Source organism: Musca autumnalis, unplaced genomic scaffold (assembly GCF_047663935.1).
Source record: "Musca autumnalis isolate F117 unplaced genomic scaffold, ASM4766393v1 scaffold_1, whole genome shotgun sequence".
Classification (NCBI taxonomy): Eukaryota; Metazoa; Arthropoda; class Insecta; order Diptera; family Muscidae; genus Musca; species Musca autumnalis.
The window spans coordinates 78,910,676-78,930,512 of record NW_027411644.1 but is presented as its reverse complement, the minus strand read 5'-3'; the positions used below and the strand labels follow the sequence as shown (position 1 = coordinate 78,930,512).

Genomic DNA, 19,837 nt, shown 5'->3' with positions numbered 1-19,837 from the left:
AATATAAAATTTATTTTTGTGTTTTTTTTTTTTTAAATATTTTTATGTCGGTTTTTTGTTTTTGTTGTATAGTAGAAATTTCAAACAAAATAGTAAATAAAAAATTATAAAAATAATATGACAATTGATCACTATTTTTATAGAGAGAAAAAAGAAATAGAACAAATTATGGATGGATGGGTATGAAAGAAAAATAATAAATTTTTTACAGTTTACTTTTCCAAAATGTCTTCTACTTCTTCTTTTTTTTTTTTTTTTGAGGGGAGGTTTGTTTTGCAAAGTTTGTTTTGTTTACTATAAAATATAATTCGTTTGTTTTAAATTAAACTATAAAGAAAAAATATCTTATAAAAATTAACATAAAATACTATAAAAAATTGTTTACAAATAGAGTTCGTGGTGTCAAATAGTTATTTTTTGGGTTTTTTGTTTGTTGTTTTATCCAATTCGTTTGTTTGTTTTGTTTTTTTCATTAGTTACTAAACTTAAAATAATTAATATTATCTTTATATATATTTATAATTATATAAAACTAATATTTACATTTAAAAGCTCTTTGCATAAAAAAGAGCTGGGGGGAGGAAAACTTAAAAGAAAAAATTAAAAAAAAAATTGGTAGGAAAATATTTTTGGGGAGGGGGAAAGGGAAAGGATGGTGGAGGGGAAGTGGGTGGGGATGAGGTTTAAGGAATACTTGTTATATACAAAAAATTAATATTTTTATAAATTTCGAACATGCGTCAAGTGGGAGAAGAGGAATTTTTGTTTCACATGATTGAGGGGGAGATTTTAAAAGCCTTGTCTTTTTGTTTTTTGGTATTTCAAAGAGAGTCAATAAATTTACATAAAAAATCAGCTTTTAAATCTTCCGAGAGAAGAGAAAAGAAGAAAATTAAAATTTAACGAAAAATCTAAATAAAATCAGAGAGAGAGAGAACAAAAGTTATGTGATAGGAATGTCATTTGAGAGTTAAGGAAATTCTTGAGAATAATTTTGTTGCTATACTTAATAAACATTTCATTTCTTTTTGTTGTTGTTGTAAGAGTTATTAGTTTTATGCACAATTTTTTTAAGATTATAATTTTTATAGTTTTGTTTTTTTTTTTATATAAATCAGTCCTTGTTTTCTTTGCTTTTTAAACTTATATAAAAAAGAGTAGAGAGAAAGGGGGGAGGAGAGGGAAACTAGAACAGAAAAATGGGTTTGAAAGAGTTGAGGCCATAGAGGAGTAAAGGATATTGGTTTTGAAACTTTATCATGAGATGTCATTTGTTGTGTTTTGTGGTAAATTATTTAAAAAAAAATTAAACACATATTTTTATAAAAATATTCAACAGCGCTTGGTTTCCTTAAAACTTCTTCTTCTTCGTCGTCGTCTTTCTTTCGTTTTAACTTTACACCTAAAAAATTTGTTTGTTTTGCCTACATTTTGTTTTTCCTAAGAGTGTGTGTGTGAGTGGGGTGTGTGGTGACATGGTGGTGTCTTATATATGAGGAGTACCACATACTATGGATCTTTGGCCTGACGTCGCCGCCATGCTGTTTCCAGCTGCTGAACTTGAGGCAGCCCCACAGCCACCGGCCATACCTTGGGCCGCCAATGAAGGCCACCGTTGAGAGCAATAGGCACTTTCGCCCAAAACTGAGATCCGTTTGCCCTCAACAGTAGCGCCAGCACCACCACCACAACCCCCGTTTGAGGAACTACCACCAGCTCCATAGTCTTTGGTTGGGGCATGTTGTGATGCAGCATTGCTGCTACCACCAACAGCACCCATTAGCTGGGAGGCAGCCCGGTGCATTAGGGAGGGGTCGGTGTTCAATTGCTTTTGGGATTTTGCCCTTTGCAATGGCTGGATTTGACCCACTCCACAAAATTCGGAATTGGCATTGTTGTCGGCAGCATAGTTGGATAGGGCTCCACCGTACAGGGAGGTGTTCATGAGGCAATCATCTGTTGAACCAGAGCTGGCAATGTTGTTTACAGACTTGTCCCAGGTATTTTTGATGATGTTGGGATTGGAATTGTCAAAAGTCAAACCGGAACTGCTGCCACGTTTAACACCCAAGGCTGCAACTGCTACACTGGACAAACCGCCGGCATTGTGGTGTAGTGTGGCCACGGCATTTTGTTCATTTTGTTTGCGTGCCTCGGCATCATCCTTTTCTTGATCACGTCTGCGTTTACGTTTCATGCAGAACACAACACAGGCGGCAATGACAGCAACCAAAGGCATGGCAACGGAGAGAATGGCAATCAATATCACTTGGCCACTGGTGAGACCATCACTTCTTGGCTTGGCCTGGGTGGTGGCCTCATATTGACGGGCATCATAGGTGGCCGAGGCATAGGATTCTTCATCGCATTGGGGACCGCTGAAACCTTGGGGGCAGACACACTCAAAATAGTTGACACGATTCATGCAGATACCACCATTGTGGCAAGGATCGGGCTTGCATTCATCAATATCCACGGAACAATCTTTGCCCTCGAAACCAGGACGACAGGTGCATTTGTAGTCATTGTTCAAGTTCGTGCAGGTACCACCATTGGCACAGGGTTTGGTGAGGCACAAATCAACTTTCTCCGTGCACAAAGAACCCAAGTAACCAGCAACACATTGGCATCTAAATTGATTGACCATATCGATGCAGGTACCGCCATTGTGACAGGGATTGCCTTGGCATTCATCGATGTTTTCTTCGCACAAGGGACCGGTAAAACCACTGGGGCAATGACATTTATGGGAACCATTAGAACCAACGGAACAGGTGCCACCATTTTGACAGGGATTGGGTGTGCAGGTATCGACATGGATTTCACAGGTTGTACCGCTATAACCATTTGGGCAATCACATTGGAAACCACGTGAAGTGTCACGGCATGAACCACGAATGCAGGGCTTATCGGCACAGGTGATAACCTTCTCCTCGCAAAAACGTCCCGACCAACCTTTTTTACATTCGCAACGGTAACCACGTTTCTTGGAGCCATCATCAATACAGGTGCCGGAGTTTTGGCAAGGATTCACTTCAGCACAGGAGTTGATTTCCAATTCGCAATCTTGTCCCTTGAAACCGAGAGGGCAGGTACAGGTATAAGAGCCTTGGCCGGTGTTTTCACAGGTTCCATTGTTCTGGCAGGGTTTGTGATTGGTGCAGTAGTTCAAATCTTGGTTGCACAATGGACCACCCCATCCCTCCTTGCAAATGCATTCCCATTTTTTGGTGCAGGTTCCGTGCAAGCAGCCTGGATAGGGTTCACATTCATTGCACAGAGGTCCTCTGTAGCCCGGATGACAACTGAAAAGAGAGGGAGAAGAGAGAAATAAATTAATAAATATTGTTGAGGATTTTTTTGGTTTTAAAGGAGGAGAGGGAAATGGAGTAGAGATGGGGGAGGCGGAAATTAAGAGTTTCAGAGTTACGGGGGGTTTTGGAAGTTATAAAGAGATAAAGAGAGGGAAAATAACGCAAATCTAAATAAAATTTGTAGGATTTTTTCCAGAGAGAGTTAAGAAAAGAGGAGAGAAGTCTAAGTTTGGGAGTTATTGGAGTTTTATGTTTTCCAGAGATGGGAAAGTGGCAGTTATAAAGAGGGAAAAATAGAAACAATTAAGCAAAAGTAGGTAAAATTTTTAGAATTTTTGCAGAGAGAGAGCCACAAAGAGCAGAGAGAAGTACACATTTGGGAGTTATAGGAATTTCAGGACTTCCAGAGATGGGAAAAGTGGTATTTAAGAAAAACTGACTAAAATTTTTCGAATTTTTTGCAGAGAGAGTTAGCCACCAAGACCAGAGAGAAGTACAAATTTGGTAGTTATAGGAATTTTTTGTCTTCCAGAGCTGGGAAGTGTGGTATATTTAAAAAAATTGGAAAATGGCAAAAAATGGACCTGCGAGGTATGAACGTTTTGGAGTTATGGGAAAAATTGAGAAGTTTTTTTGTAAGAAATTTTGTTTTATCAACTTCCAGAGCTGGGAAAATGGAAAAATAGCAACAAATTAAATAAAATTTGTAGGAAAAACCCAAAGTTACCGGAAATTTCCGTTTCAAATTTAGTTCTTCCATCCACCCCCTCTTCGTTCAAAGACATTTGAGAGCCATTTGTTGTTATTGTTTTTGGATCTTAATTAAGACACATGATTAGTGTGCAGAAATGTGAGTTCTTTTAAGAACATTTATCAAAACAAAACAAGTAGTATGCGAATATGGGTCTGTCTGTCTGCTTGGCCGGTCGGCCAGCCAGCCAGCAGGCCATTTGAGTTTTGTATGACGACAACGTTTTGCAAATGCACTTTTTTGTGCAATAAATAATGAATGAATGAACAAATGACACTGTTGTTGGATGAACAACAACGCAACGCAAAGCATGGATCGAATCGATGGATGGATGGGACAGACAGATAGCTGCTGACTGGTTTCTGGTTTAAACCATCCCATATACATATAAAGTATGTATGACTGAAGGAGACATTAAATTAATCGTGAGAAATAATTTGCAAAAATGGTCACATATTGAAATAATAAAATATAAAAAATAACAACAACAACAACAAAAAAAACAGAGAGATAGCTTTTTTCATGTGAAGAAAATTAAAAAAGGAAAAAAAAATGGAACAGAAAAATATGCACTTTTTCTTAAAGAATAAAGAAAACAGCGATCTGTTTGAAAGAAAGGTCCATGGAGAAGGTTCAAAGAGAGAGCGCGGAAGTTGGTTTGAAATTTTTCCAATTGGAAAAATGAGGCGAATTGTCTTTTAAAATGGAAAAATAGAGCACTGCAACAATTGTGAATTATTTCCAATATTTTTCTTCATGGCCATTGGACATTCACTCACCACTGAAAACTTTGAGAGGAAAAAAATTGCGTTACTTATTTGTTTCACACACTTTTGAATGGGTTGGTATTTGGGTTGATATGGCCCCAGGTTATTTGCGGTATTGAGTTTTGAGTTTAATAATAAATTGTTTGTTGTTGTTCTTCTTCTTTTTCATATGATTTAATGAAGGCTAACACTAAAGGCAGCCGTTAATGAAGTGATCTTGTTAAAATAAATGTATGAAGAGGGAAATCAATTTGCAATACTTTCAAATTATGTCAAATGTATCAAATTGAAGATTTTGAAAATAACAAACATTAAATACTGCCGCCTTTTTAAAGAAGAAAATGATTTATGCACGATTTTGAATATAAGCAAAAAATGAAAAAAAAACTATTAAAACTACTCATGTTGGCGATGAGTTTGGTGTTGAATGGTTGGTTGGATGGAGAAGTTGGTAGAGGTGGTGGCGGTGGTGTTGCTGTTATTGGCTTTGGAGTCAGTTACTAATAGTGTTTGCATGAACGTTTTTTTTTCTATGCAATATTGTGGGGATTTGTATTTCTAGATAACCAAGTTTGCTGTTGTTGTTGTTTTTTGCATATTATTATAATGCATCTGAAGTTTAGTTTAGCACTCCTCAAAAACGAAAGAAAATAGAAAACAACAACAACAACAAAACTTTGACACACCTTATGTGCTGCAGTATTTAGTTTTAGTTCTCAATTTTGTTGCTTTTTTGTTCAATGCTCAAAAGGGCATTATGCAGTAAAGACAAGTAGCTCTAATGGAACTTTGCAAATTGATATGGACAACAACAAAAATAAACTCTGGAATGCAGAGGTTTACAATTATGCCATTTAAGCAAAAATAATAAAAGTCGACAACAACACCAACAAAAATCCCATCATATTTTTGTTATTAAATCACACAAAGGAATAGTAAGTATTTTTTAAAAAAAAATTTGCCAGGTGTAAAACAAAACCTTTTGCTGATGGTTCCAAGGTTTCAATTCCCCACAATTTATGTGAATGAATGCATGTGTGTGTGTGTGTTTGGAAGAAGTTTTTGATTTCTTCTTTGTGTGGTGTTTTTGCTGATATTTGCAAAAAATTGTTGTGGTTTAGCCTCACATCTATCTCATCTTTTACGCGGCTTTCTTTTGTTGGCTTTGAACGGAAATTAACCATTAAAACGCCAATGAAATAATTTGAAGAAAAATTACCAATTTTAAAAGGAGAAATCTTTGAAATCATATCTAAAGGTAAAGTAGAGAGAGAAAGAAAGAACAGGTGCCTTAAAAAAACTTTAACTTCTTTCTTCACAAAAATTCCCTTTTACCACAAAAATGTGGTCTATTTGTTTTTATGTTTAGTTTTTGTTGTTTTTGCCTTTTTCTTCTTTAAAACGTTAAAGAATCCAGCCATCGAAAAAAGTGTGGGAATGTTTTAATAATTCTACACACATAACACATGTCATAAAATCAAACAACTTCACTTACATACTATCAACAACAACAACAAACAATTCGACAACAAGGCAAGACATTGTCACATGAAATGGCCAAGCCAGCAACAAATCTGATGTCACTTTAAAGGCTAGCTGGCTGGGCTAGTGCATACGGCATTCAAAATGAATCAACTGGTAAATGGAGAAGAAGAAGAGGTAGTGAAGTCAAAATGATCGCTATATTTAAGCCTACTTTAGGCGGCTAGGTTGTTGTAAGCTATTAACATTTTATGATTTAGTATGCAAAATCAGCTAAAATAACAATAAATAAATAATGCACAGTGGTGGGAAATATTTGAAATAAAATTAATTAAAGTAAATTAAAAAAAAATTAAAATAAAATAAAAATAATATGAAAATTAAAAAATAATAATTTAATTTAAAAATTATAATCCTTTATGTTGTTATTTTAAAAAATATGACTATTTCAACATTTATTATTATTTTTTTTAACTAACAAAAATTTTTAGTAATTTCTATTTTCATATATAAAATAATTATTTTATTTCAAAAATTATTTCATATATAAAATAATGTTTTTAATAAAATTTGTATTAATATTAATTTTTTAATATTATAAAAATATTTTTAAAAATTTTTAAAAAATTTAATTGAAAATTCTTCATATTAATTTTATTTTTATAAAGGTATTTTTAATATTTTTTTAAATTAAAAATTACGTTAATTTTTTTAATTAATTTTTTAATGCGTTTTTTTTTTAATTTATAAAAAATATTTTTTTTATTTCGTTATAAATTTAAATTTTTAATTTAAAACTTTTCCACCACTGTGTGTTACCAACTACGCCTCAATTTATTTCTTTTAAATTTTCCTTTGAAAAAATGCCACTTTGGCCAACAAGTCCACCGCAAAAATGGGGGCCTATACCCCATTTCAATTTTATTTTTTATGTGGAAAGAATATGCCATAATTATGAATTTTGCATACAAATTTGTGCGTTTTGTTGTTACTATTGGCCAAGTATAGAATATTATTAGGTGAAGGCTCTTTCAAAAAGTTCGAATCAGTAATCATAAACATTGTAAAAAAAATATTCCAAGAAATCCTAGACAATTCGGACAACCAAAGTGAAATAAACCAACTTGATATTCCCAAGAATTTTTGAAAAGGAAAATGGAAAGAAATTGGGGTTGAAAGGGGGAGAAGGGGAGAGAGGGAATGGAAACAAATAATTAAAAAAACTGATACTTACTTGCACTGATTGGGCTTATCACAATGACCATATTGGCAACCTTTGGCGCAGATGGCTAAAATGAAAAGAAAAATAATAGAAATTAATTTATGGAATAATTTTAAAAAGTGACATTTTAATGAAATACGAAGATTTAAATTTTGGGAAAATTTAAATTGATTTTTTAATTTAAAAAATATTTCAACATTTTTGAATTTCTTATCAATTTTTAAAATTATAATATTTTTATAAAAATATTGAGTGAATTTTTAACAATATTTTTAGATTTTTCTTTGGGGAATTTTTCGAATTTTGTAAATAATTTTTTTATTTCTTTCAAATTATTTTATTTTAAAATAATTTAAAATTATTTAAAATAAAATAGTTTTATTTTTTAAAATTTGTATAAAAATTTTTAAACATTTTTCAAAAATTTTTAAACAATTTTTGATAATTTTAAAATAAAAATTTTTGATAATTTTTTAAGAAATAATTTTGTATTTGTTTTTTTGATTTTTTATTAATTTAAAATTTTTAATCAAATTTTTAGATTTTTCTTTGGAGAATTTTTTGAATTATGTAAATAATTTTTATTTCTTTCAATTTTTTTTTTTATTTTAAAATAATTTAAAATTCTTTAAAATAAAATATTTTTTTTTAATTTTGTATAAAATTTGGAAACATTTTTCAAAAATTTTTAACACAATTTTTGATAATTTTAAAATAAAAATTTTTGATTTTTTTTTTTTTAATTTTAAAGAATAATTTTGTATTTTTTTTTTTTTGATTTTTTATTAAATAAAAAAATTGTATAAAAATATTCAGTGAATTTTTAATGAAATTTTTAGATTTTTCTTTAGGGAGTTTTTAAATTTTTTTTTAAATAATTTAAAATTATTTAAAATATAAAATTTTTATATTTTATTAATTTGATCAATTTAAATTTTTCTTCCATCTCCCCAAAAACCAGAACTTCTTCTTCGTCTTGTCCAAAAAAAAAATCTCATGGTCAAAAAATTCTCAGCCTTAAAACTGAGATAGCATCTCATGATCTTGGCCAATATCATCACACAAAATGGCAAGAGCAACGAGCAAAGCAATAATAATCACGATGATGATGGCAACAACAACAATAACAAAAACATGTTTCAAATTATAACAACAAGAAAATCAAACAGATGCCTATTCAACTGTTTTAAAACCCCAGCTTTTTTTTCTAAAGTTGGGAACCCACTAAAACGTGCCAAACGTTTGCAGCAGCATCATCATCACCTTCATCAATAATGAAGATCATAATGACGTTTGTTGGGTCTTAGGAGCAGACGCGACTCCTCTTTAAAGGACTGACTGGTTGTTGGGATTTTCATTCAATAGCCCATTTTTTGCGTTTTGTAAAAATAGACACCCAACAAGGAGGAATCTTTGCAGCAGCAACCAACAAATCTCTGTTGTAAAGCGTGAGACGTTAAAAGATTCTTAAGAAAAATTCAGGTTTTTGTAGGCAAGTTATAATTTGGCCATGTATGGGTGAGTATATGTAGTGAACTTTTGTAATGCCAATAATGGTAAAATGCTTTTAATTTTTTCTCTAGTTATTGCAGCATTATAGAAAGTGAATAGCCAGCCAGGCCGGGCAACCAAGCGCAGTAGACTGGTTGGGTGGGTTTTTTTATGGTGGTTTAGAAGATGGAAAAACAGAAGAAAACTAGTTAAGTTTTCACAAAAAGTTTCACACGCCCTCAAGGATAATGGTGGTGGTGCTGGAGATGATACCAAGAATAATCACATGGTAAAGAAAAATTAATTCTCAGGAATTTCTTACTGCTTCTAACTTTCACTACTTCAAACCAGGAGGGGGAGCAGGGCAAAAAATAACTTCTGTACCATACTGGAAGTTTGGGGGGTACTTGAAAATTATAATTATTGTTTGTTAGCCTCTTTTTTGTTGTGAGAGCCAAAACAATTGAAAATCAAATCAAATTAAATGAGTCAACAAAAATTTCCTATTGAAATAATATTTTTTGAAAAATCAAAATTAAATCATAATTATTGAAAAAATGAAAAAAAAAAAAATATTCAAATACAGATCAATGAATATTGGAAATCATTTGTCATGCAGCCATGAGTTTTTTCTTGTTTCTAATGAATTTTGAGTAGGAAAAACTGGTTTGAGGAATCAATCGATAACTTTTGTTTTGAAGGTGGTGTCCCACAACAACAACAACAAATCTTCCAAATTTATCATAAATTAAACAAAGTAGTTACCGACAACGACCAACGATGAACGAGATTTATGGTGTGTGAGAAAATTTTTATGGGGAGTTTTGAAATTCCCCCCTTCCCCCTGGCCCTTTTTTGTGAGGTTAGAAATTTGAAAAATCATAACAGCAAACAACAAAAGCCATCCAATCCAGCAGCATCCGTTCGTTTAAGAAAAATATTTGAATGATCCCCAAATAGCAGAACAAAAGATCTGCGTCCGTAGTTCGTTCTAAGCAGCTACCACCATTCAAACATTTGTTAAATGCTTGTTTAAGCAGAGGAGAGTATCCAAACACTCACACAATCGTACACACAAATAAGGTAAAGGCAAGAAGTACACCAAGAAGGAAAAGAAGAACCTTTTTTGTGTCCAAGAAGGAAGGCAAGCAGTAAAATGTGTTGTGTGGCTGAGGAGCCTGTTTTACTGTTGGAGTTGATGATCTTTTTTTTGGTCTGCACACACACACCGGCGCACTCACCAAACAGATACTTTGGAGTTTTGAAGTACAAAAATCTTCCCACGCCTATATTAGGGCATTTAAAGGGTATTGTGGTGGCAGAGAGAGCGGTAACACACAAGAAAAGAACATCAGGTAAAATATGGCAGCAAGCAATACGCTTTACAGTAGTTTCCTGGCCACCACTACTACTGTACAGGGGCAGCCGCAGCAGTACTTCTTTGTTGGTGTAATGAATTCTTAAACTCCTCAAAAAAAAAAACCAGATGAAGTTAAAAAGGATGGTTGCTGGTGGTTGAGATGGATGGATGGATTTTTGTGTTTTAAAAAATTTCTTTTGGTTTTAAAACAAAAGGTTTTTTGGTTGCGGGATCTTTAAATACCTGTTTAAGAAAAGGAAGTGTGTGTTTATCTTTGGTAAATACCAGAAAAAAGAGGCTAAGAAAAAGAAGACGCATGTGAGGGGGGAAATGTGACAGGAACCCCAAAAAAAATTGTTATCTTCAAGGATGACGGATGTTGGTAATTCAAGCAGAAAACGCACGAAATTGAAAAAGTATGCCCATAAAAATAAATACTTTTTAATACTGGGATTTTTTGATAGGAAAAAAAGGGAAAAATATAACAAAAACAATAAAATTAGCCATTGATATTAAATTAAAATTGTTTAAAAATGTTTTAAATTAAGAGCAAAAAATTAAAAATAATTTTCAATTTTTTTCCTTTTGACATAAAAAATTTACAAAAGTGATTTTTCAAAAATATATAATTTTTTTATTTTTTCGTTAAAACCTGTTAAAACGCAACTTTTTTAAATTTGACCAAAATTTGAAAATCCGACCAAAATTTGAAAATCCGACCAAAATTTTAAATTTGCCTAAAATATGAAATTTTGAATGTTTTACATAATTTTTCTCATTTAAAAAAAGTTTTTATAAAATTTTCAAAGTTCGAACAAAAAATTTAAAATTTCCCAAATTTTTTAATCTTAATTTTTTTTATTTTGTTTATTATTAATAAAATATTGTTGTTATTTTGTTTCAAATACTTACGTGTAACACAATAATCACCACTCCAGCCGGACAAGCAAATAATTTGTCCCGTTTCCGAACATGTGTAATGACCGAATTGATCATTACGTGGACGACATAAATCAGCACAACCGTTACCATAATAATGAGGATCACAGGTAACACGAAAATCATATTCCAATGAGGTATATAGGGATTCCGATTTATTGGTTTTCCAATCGAGAGATACTTCCAAGACTTGTTGCATTGATACGCGCTGTATCAAGAGATCTGAAATGGAGGGAGAAAAGAAAATTAGATTATGTTGAGATAAGAAAGAATATTCCCATGAAAGATTAATTATAAACATTAAGGGTAAAGAAGAAGAAGAAGAAGAAGAACAAGACAAAGGAGCAGTGATGAGGGTCCAAAGGCAAGTCAACAAAAATTTGAGATGGAGGGCAGGTCTTTATTGAACAAAAAAAAACTGCAGCAACAAAATAAATTTGAGGCTGCTGCATCAGAAGGTCAAACTATCAAAAAAATTTTGGATTTCCATTGAAGGGCCATCGGCATGGTTTTTTTCAATTAATATTGCTTTGGTCATTGTTGAATTGTTGTTGTTTGTTATTTTTATTTATTTTGTTACATTTAATTCCATGAACGTACTTTAAACACACTGCCGCCGCTGCCGCCACCAAGCCATAGCCGAGCGAGCACCAGCAGCAGCAGACGTTCAAAAATAATGCTGGTGGTAAGCAAAAAAAATTATAAATTTGCTGGAAAACTTTTGTATGGCTTACAATTTGCAACATACATATATGCATATATTTTGTTATTGTTGTTGTTTTTGGTTGAACAAACGATCGACAACAATTTCAAACAACAACAACAACAGCAAAAAACTGATCATCGTCGTCGTTACATTGCTTGTATAACATTCAATATTCAGGTGTTGTTTTTTGTATGCTTTTTTGCTGGGACAGAGATGGGGAGGGTTGGAAGAAGCAACATCTCAAAAACTTAGCTTAACTCTCCTTAAAAACAACAAAACTTAACTAAAACAATAACAACTACCATGATGCCAATATAACTTGCCATGGTCTATAAAGTAAATTGCAGGTGCATGACTGGCTGCTTGAATGGTTGTTGGTTGCATGTGGTATGGAGTATGGGATGGAGTAGACGACGGCCGATGACGATGGCGTATAAGATCCAAAAGCGAAAATGAAAACAACAAAAAGAACACAACATAAATCTCCCGCAATGTTAACAACAACAACACCACTTATACCAATAAAGACTCGCATGTTCAACGAACTATAGGAACAAAAAATATATAGAAAAAATAATAATAAAACAAAAGGCCAAAAAAAGAAGGCAATAACTGATAATGTTGCATATGCGCTGCCTTGCTGATTTGTTTATAAAGAGGAAATAGAGAAAAAAATTGTGAAAAAATTACACAAAATTCCACCATAGGGAAATTTTGAAAAATTCTGAAGATAGGGAAATTTTATGTTATGATTGGAAATCCATTCCTGGATCATTAATGGTTCAAAGTACGTGAAAATTTTGATTTTTGGTTGAAAAACAAAAATTTCACTTTAAGGGAAATTTTCTCAAAGTCCAAAAAAAATTTATCTTTGTTATTTTTGAGTTCTGGGTTAATAGAGCTTTCAAAAAATGCAGTTAAAAAAATTTCCCTAAAAATTTCCCAAAAGGGAAATTTTCAGTTTTTCCCAGAAATTGAGTCCTGAAGATTTAAAATGAAGGAAAATACAAAGATTTTAATTTTTGGGCCACAAACAAAAATTTCCCCAATAGGGAAATTTTCTCAAAATACCAAAAAATCGAAACTTTTTGGTGGTTTTTGCTTAAGAGAACCTTAAGCTTGTTAAATATTTTATTTTCTTAATTTTTGTTGTTCAAAAACCCCCCTTTTTAAGAACTTTATATTGTGGTTTGACCACACATTTTCAAATGCTTGTGGAGGAATTCCAGCAATGTTGGTTGGCTTGTCTTATTGGAAATCATATAAAAATGTTTTTCCCAAAACAAGTTTTGTGGTAGATTTGTTGTTGTCAATTTTTTGTGTGTCTTTTTTTCCTTTAAATGTCCAAGTTAAAGATTAACTAATGGCTTAAATTCTATAAACCACCTGTTGAAGTTGCCACAACCAGTCATACGCTCAGGCAAGCCACCCGAGCCAGCCAGCTAGACTAGTGACAATTTTATGTTGCCTGCAACCACCGCCGATGACGGCGACCATTAACATTTATGCGTTGCGCTGTTTGCTGTAAAATCAACAATTTTTGCGTGGCATTTTTCTGGGTGCTTTGGGGTATGTGGAACTGCTGCCGGCCGACCGACCCAACACTCTTCTACTGTGTTGTGCTTAATTCAATTCAATTGAATTGGTTGGCTGGCTGGCTTTGTGGTATGACAGGTTATTAGAAAACTTACAATCTCTTGAGTTTTTTCGCTGTTATTATCGGATTTGAATGCAACAAAAAAATTAACACACGCACGCACTTTTTTCCTTTTGGCCAACTATGTGAGTGTGTGATTTTTTGATAGTCGTCCAACAAGGAAAAGCGTTAGAAAACTAATTATAAAAAGTTGTTTGAAATGACAAGTTGAACATTAAGATTAAGAGAGCCCCGAACTGGTGGTGGATGGACCCCAATTTTATTGATACAAAAAAACTCCAAAGATAAACCCTAAAATTCTTGAGCATGGCTAAACTTGCAAGGCAGCTTTAAAGGAGAAAAAATAACACACACACACTCAAAAAGCCAACAGATATTGGCAACAAAACGAAAGACTTAAGCAACAAACCTGTATGCTTAGGCTAACACCAGGCAAGCAACCATCATCATCATCAAGGTAGTACCCTCTTCTTCGTTGCTGTTGTTAAGGCAATGTGATGGGCTCGAGATAAGCCACACATACCGCTGGTGTTAAAGAGTACCTTTCCTCTCCTCTTCTTACTTCTTTCAAAAATAAAAGTATGCGGGAGATCAGTGCAACAACGAAACACGAAAAACGTTTAAAATAAATGAAATTATTCCTTGACAACATGTAGAACCTCCACAACAACAAAAACAACAGCATGAAAAGGGAGATTTTACAACAACATCCACCAAATTGCATTACATCAAAAAATGTAAAGATAAGCAATCTGGAAGAGGAATGCCAAGCTGAAAAAGGATGTTGGAAAAAAAAGGGAATGGAAAATTTATTGGCTTGGGCACAGCAGGGGAACGTCGTAAAGGAGGCAACTTGACAGCTACGGAAAATAATTAACATTTTTTAGAATTTTTAACAAAAAAAAAAATTATTAAAAAAATTTCGAATTTTTCTAATTCAAAAAATTAAAAAATTATTAAAAAAAAAAAATTATGAATTTTACTACATTTTGATTTTTTTCTAATTCAAAAAAATAAAACATGAGCCAAAAAAATAAAAAAAAAATATATTTTTTTTATGAAAAAAAATTAAAACTTATTTTTTTTAAATTTGAATTAATTCGAATACAATTTTTTATTGCTGGAAATTTCAACATTTTGATATTTTTTTCAAAAGTGTAAAATAAAAAATTATAAAAATTTTTAAAATTTGTTTTTTAAAGTGAAAAAAATTTAAAAATTTTTTTCGAAACTTTCATTTTTTTAAATCCCAAAAATTCGAAAAAAAAAAATTTCTAGGTTCCCCAAAAAATATATAAAATTTTATTGATTGAAATTTCTACATTTTGAAATTTTTTCATGTAAAAATAAATTTTAAAATTTTAATTTTTTTCAAATTTTAAAAAAATCAAATATTTTTTTTATTTTTTTTACAAATTTTCAAATTCCATTAAAGAAAATTAAAAAATGGTTTGATTTTTTCTGTTGTATGAGAAATGGGATATTTGAAACCCCTACCATTTTAACATGAAAAAAAAAAACTGCACAATACTTTGGCCGGAAATTTATAAAACAAAAGAACTGGTAAAAGAAGAACAAGAACTGGAGTGGGGAGGATAAGTATTAAAAGATAAAAACAAAACAAGACACAAGTGTCAACAGATCACATTACAAGCCATAATGGCAAGACGACAACAAGAGAGGGAGGAGGAAGGAGCAAAGCACCCTTTACAAAGAAACAAAAACCGGATTACAGGAAGCAGGATATGGGTTAAGACTTGACCCGGAAAAAGGATATAATAACCATAACAAAAAAGGATTAAAAAATACTTACTGTTTGAACGAGCATTGGCTGCATTGTTGGTATCATGCAAAGCCTCCACAATTAAGGTAAAGGTACCCTGAAAAAAAACGACATAAAAATGAGATTAAAATGTTTGTTATAAATTTCAAAGAAAAAAAATCAAATCTTTATTTATGTAAATTTTTTAACGCCTTCAATAATAAAAAAAAAACTAGAGAAGACCAGCAAAACAACAAATATTACAAAATCCCAAACAACAACACCCACTCATATTTTTTTATTTTTGTTTGTTTGCTAGTTTTTCTTTTAGTGCAAGTTATAAAACTTGCAATCGAAGTCGTAGTAATAGTGATGCGCAGGCGCAGCCGTTATTGTCATTTGTTTATAAATGCAAATGAAATGAACAACAAGCTTGGCAGCAGCACAGCGCGCCCTCAATTCACACTTGATTACCAGAGAGTAATAGAAAACGTAGAGTCTAATGTCCCCCCCTTCCACCACCACACCTTAATGTATAAGTTATGCATGTGAAACTACTAGCAAAGATGACACCACCACCATAGAGCATGGCGCAAAAAACCAGACCCCAAAGCCAAGCTTGATAATAAATAATACAGAAACAAAACAGAAAAAATAGCAATAAAAAATGCAGAGGTGGTAGGCAGATAGATGGATGGATGCTAAGTAAAAGTTTTGTCTGCATTAGCTGCTGCATTAGGCTAATGACAAATTTATCGAAAATAAACGAAGAGGAGATATCTCTCGTTGGCTTAGGAAAAACTTTCGTTTTCCATTACGAAAAAAAAAACGCAAATGATGTGGGTTGCAATTCAGGTGGAGGAGGAAAAACAAGTTTTTTTACGAAATTCCTATAATAAATAATGTTTTAGCAAAAGTGAAAATTTTGTTGAAAATTTAACAATTTATTTTTGTTTTATTTTAAAATAGCACAAAACAAAAAACTAAAATAATAATTACCAATTACCAATGTTTTTATGCAAAAATTAAAATTGAGGGATTTTTCCCCTACTCTGGCATTTTCATTCCCCTATTGGGAATTTTAAAAATGAAGCGGTTTTTTTTAAATTTTGTAGGAAATCAATTTACAAAGACTTAAGAATCCAAAAATGCAAAATTTTTATTTTCCCCATAAAAATAAATAAATCCCATAAATGGGGAATTTTATTTTTTTTTTTCTATTTTAAAAAATATAATTTTTTGCTTTCCCCAGGCATTGAAAGGCGATTTTATGAAAAAACTGAAATTGTGATTTTTTCCCCACTTTGGGATTTGTAATCCCATAAATGTTTCCATTTTTTTTAAGTTGCTGAAAATTTAAAATTTTAATTTCCTTGGCTTCCCAAGACAATGAAAAACAATTTTATGCAAAAATCTGGAATTGGGATTTTTCCCCACTCTGGGATTTTTAGTTCCCCTTTTGGGTATGTTTACAAAATTACGAAAAATTTTTAATTTTTTATGGGAAATCATTTTAGAAAGCCTTAGGCGTACATAAGGCGCCAGATTTTTATTTTTCCCCATAAAAATAAAGAAATCTCCATAAATGGGAATTTTAATTTTTTATTGAAATTTAAAATTTTCTACATTTTAGAGTTCTTACGGGCAAGAGAAATGATTTTATGCAAAAATCTGGAATTGGGATTTTTTCCCCACTTTGGGATTTTCAGTTCCCCTTTTGGGGATTTTTGAAAAATTGAGAAATTTTTGGAAATTTACAAGGAAAACTGATTTAGAATGCCTTCAAATGCGATTTAAAAAAAAAAAAACAATCTTAAATTTCCCTTACAAACCAAATCCTTCCAGGGGATTTTTCTAAGGGAAAATAAATGGAAGATAATTTATAAATAAATTGTCGTCAATGTCTGCAGCCTTACATTGTAAGATAATGTGTCACAGCTGAGCAAAATACAACTTCTAAATGACAATAAAAAAATGAAATAAAACAGAAAACTATTTCCTTTGGCGTTACGAATGAGTTAAATTTCTTTTCAAAAAAGAACTTGAACCTGAACGAAGAAAAGAAAAAAACTCCCCCTTTTTTCGGTGCCGTTGCTCGTCGTTACAAACGAAAAAATAGCACGTGTTTTTCGTACGTAATGGAACGAACATTCATGATCTCTAGTATTTTTTCTTGTTTTTCCATACAATTAAAAAAAACGATACTCTCCTAGAAGAAAAGGAGGGAGGAAGAAGAAAGGGGAAGGAGGCAGCGACGTATGTTCTTTGTTGAGGTAATGGCAAAATAACTTTACTTTGATGAAATATTAACGCTTCAGTGAAAAAAAAACCAGAAGGGGAAGGGAAGAGGAAAAGCATTAGCATTTCATGCATGATATTACCAACAACTTTCCAGGGCTAGAAGTTCAGTACAGGTAGTTTTAGTTATCAAGTAAAAGAAGTTGAAAAGAGACCATTAACTTCTTTTTTTTCAAAAACCGTTGCAGCTCAAACAAATTCACTCAAGCCTTACACATGGTGGTGGTGGTGCCAGGGGTGGGGTGATTAGGTTTTTGTAACGTCTTTTTTCCTTTACCTTAGCTAAAGGGTCATTTGCCAAGTCATTGCTCATCATTAGTCTTTAGAAAAAGAAAATTTCATGTTATGGCCAAGGGTTTGAAATTAATTTATGCATCTAAAGAAAACATATTTTTTGTTATAAAAATTTTTATGGAAATTTTTAATTTAACAACACGTGCCTCTCACCCATGCTTGTCTCGGCTGGCGTGCTATTCTAATTAAATTCCTTGACCTAAAATCTAAATAGATTTAGCATAGCCTGACTTCCACTTTTGTGGGGTATTTTTAGATCTTCTTTTCCTTTGTAAATGAAGAAGAACAGCAACAACAAGAAGGAATAGGGATGCATCGAAGTGACTGGCATCATGCATTCTATGGAATGCTGCTAACATGCTATTTTCAGAATCTTGCTGGACTCCTTCTTCTGATGCCCCAAAAATAGCAGGGGTGATGATTCCCTACTTTAGGTACAAAAATTCTATGGAAAGGGAGTAGCTGGCAACAATCTTTCTTTCCATTGAACTTTATACTTAACACAAGAGTATTTTTAAACAACTGCAACATTTACAAGGCAGCCGAGGCTGTCTGCTTGCCTGCCATTCGATTTCATTTAAAAGTAGGGAGCAACTAACTACTGGCGGTAGAATGAGCCAGCGACCGTCTGCCACACAGACATATTAACGTCGCCTTTTTTGCATGGTGTGCCTGCCAGCCAAGCCAAGTCAACCAGCACTGCTAGCTGTCTGTTATTTTAGTGTCATTGATAATTTAAAGCTCCTGCTGTCTTTTAGTTCACTTTTCAGTTTCACGTTCTTCTTCTTCTTCTCCGTCATTTTAAAGATGTTGACGCATTGATATAGCATCTTGAAACACGCGATCATTTCTTTTTTTTCTGGTATTGCAAATTAATTTTTTTGTTTGTTTGTTTACAAAGGAAATATATTTTTATGGTTTTCCTGCTCTCACACAGTTGGGAGAGGAGTATGAAGTGTCACCGTATGCAGCAACATTGATTAGGTGTTATGAAACTAAAAATTATGAACCTATTTTGCCAGGGATTTGCATTTTGTTGAGTGTCTCTGTGTGTGTGGTTTGTCTGTTGAATTTCCTGTCAAGCCCCTAAAACCAAATCAATAACCAAAAAACAAATTTTGATTTACTTTGGCATTTAACTTTCAAATGCATGCTTTTAAGCTTCAATAACTTCAAGAAGCAGCAGAATCAAACAAACAAAAAGGCCTTTCAAAAAATGTTAAAAGGAAAATTCCCAAATAGCAATTAGGCGTGAAGTACGAATTGGTGAATAAAAATTCTAATATTTGGCAATAAAAAATTACAAGAAATTAAATTTAGAAAAAATAAGAAATTCCTAAAGAAAAATATTAAGGGAAAAGATTTTGTTTTCAATCAAATCAAAATCCAAAAAAATAATAAAAATCCCCTAAAACCCCCAAGTTCCCCATGAGGAATTTATTGCTTTTTAGGAGAATTCTCAAAATTTTCTTTGTTTTAGGTTCCTGAGAGTCCTCAATTTCATGCGCCCTCAATATTTCAAAAAATCCCCCGAGTGGGGAAAATTTCCCCTAAATGGGGAAAAAATTCCAAAGTCTAAAAACAGCTGATTTTTATATTTCAAGGGGTAAAAAATTAAAATCTTTGGGAATTTTTAAAAAATTCCAATAAACTTTAAAAATCCCACAGAGGGAATTTTTAAGTTTTGGGGGAAATTAAAAAATTTCTTTTGTTTTAGTTACCTGAGAGTTCCTTCTTTCATTTGCCATGAATATTTCCAAAAATCCCCTGAGTGGGGAAAATTTCCCCTAAACG

At 32.3% G+C, this 19,837-nt stretch overlaps 1 protein-coding gene across 1 annotated transcript in view; it reads right to left on the bottom strand.

Annotated features, from left to right (window-relative positions):
* Positions 1-1,091: 1,091 nt before the first annotated feature.
* Positions 1,092-19,837, bottom strand: part of Delta (neurogenic locus protein delta) — a 32,058-nt gene continuing 13,312 nt past the window's right edge. The window contains exons 3-6 of the mRNA XM_073982466.1: positions 15,503-15,569; positions 11,300-11,548; positions 7,549-7,603; positions 1,092-3,305 (exon numbers count right to left, since the gene is read on the bottom strand). Coding sequence (XP_073838567.1) covers positions 1,487-3,305; positions 7,549-7,603; positions 11,300-11,548; positions 15,503-15,569 — 2,190 coding nt within the window. The 3' untranslated portion in view covers positions 1,092-1,486. The remainder of the gene's footprint in view (positions 3,306-7,548; positions 7,604-11,299; positions 11,549-15,502; positions 15,570-19,837) is intronic.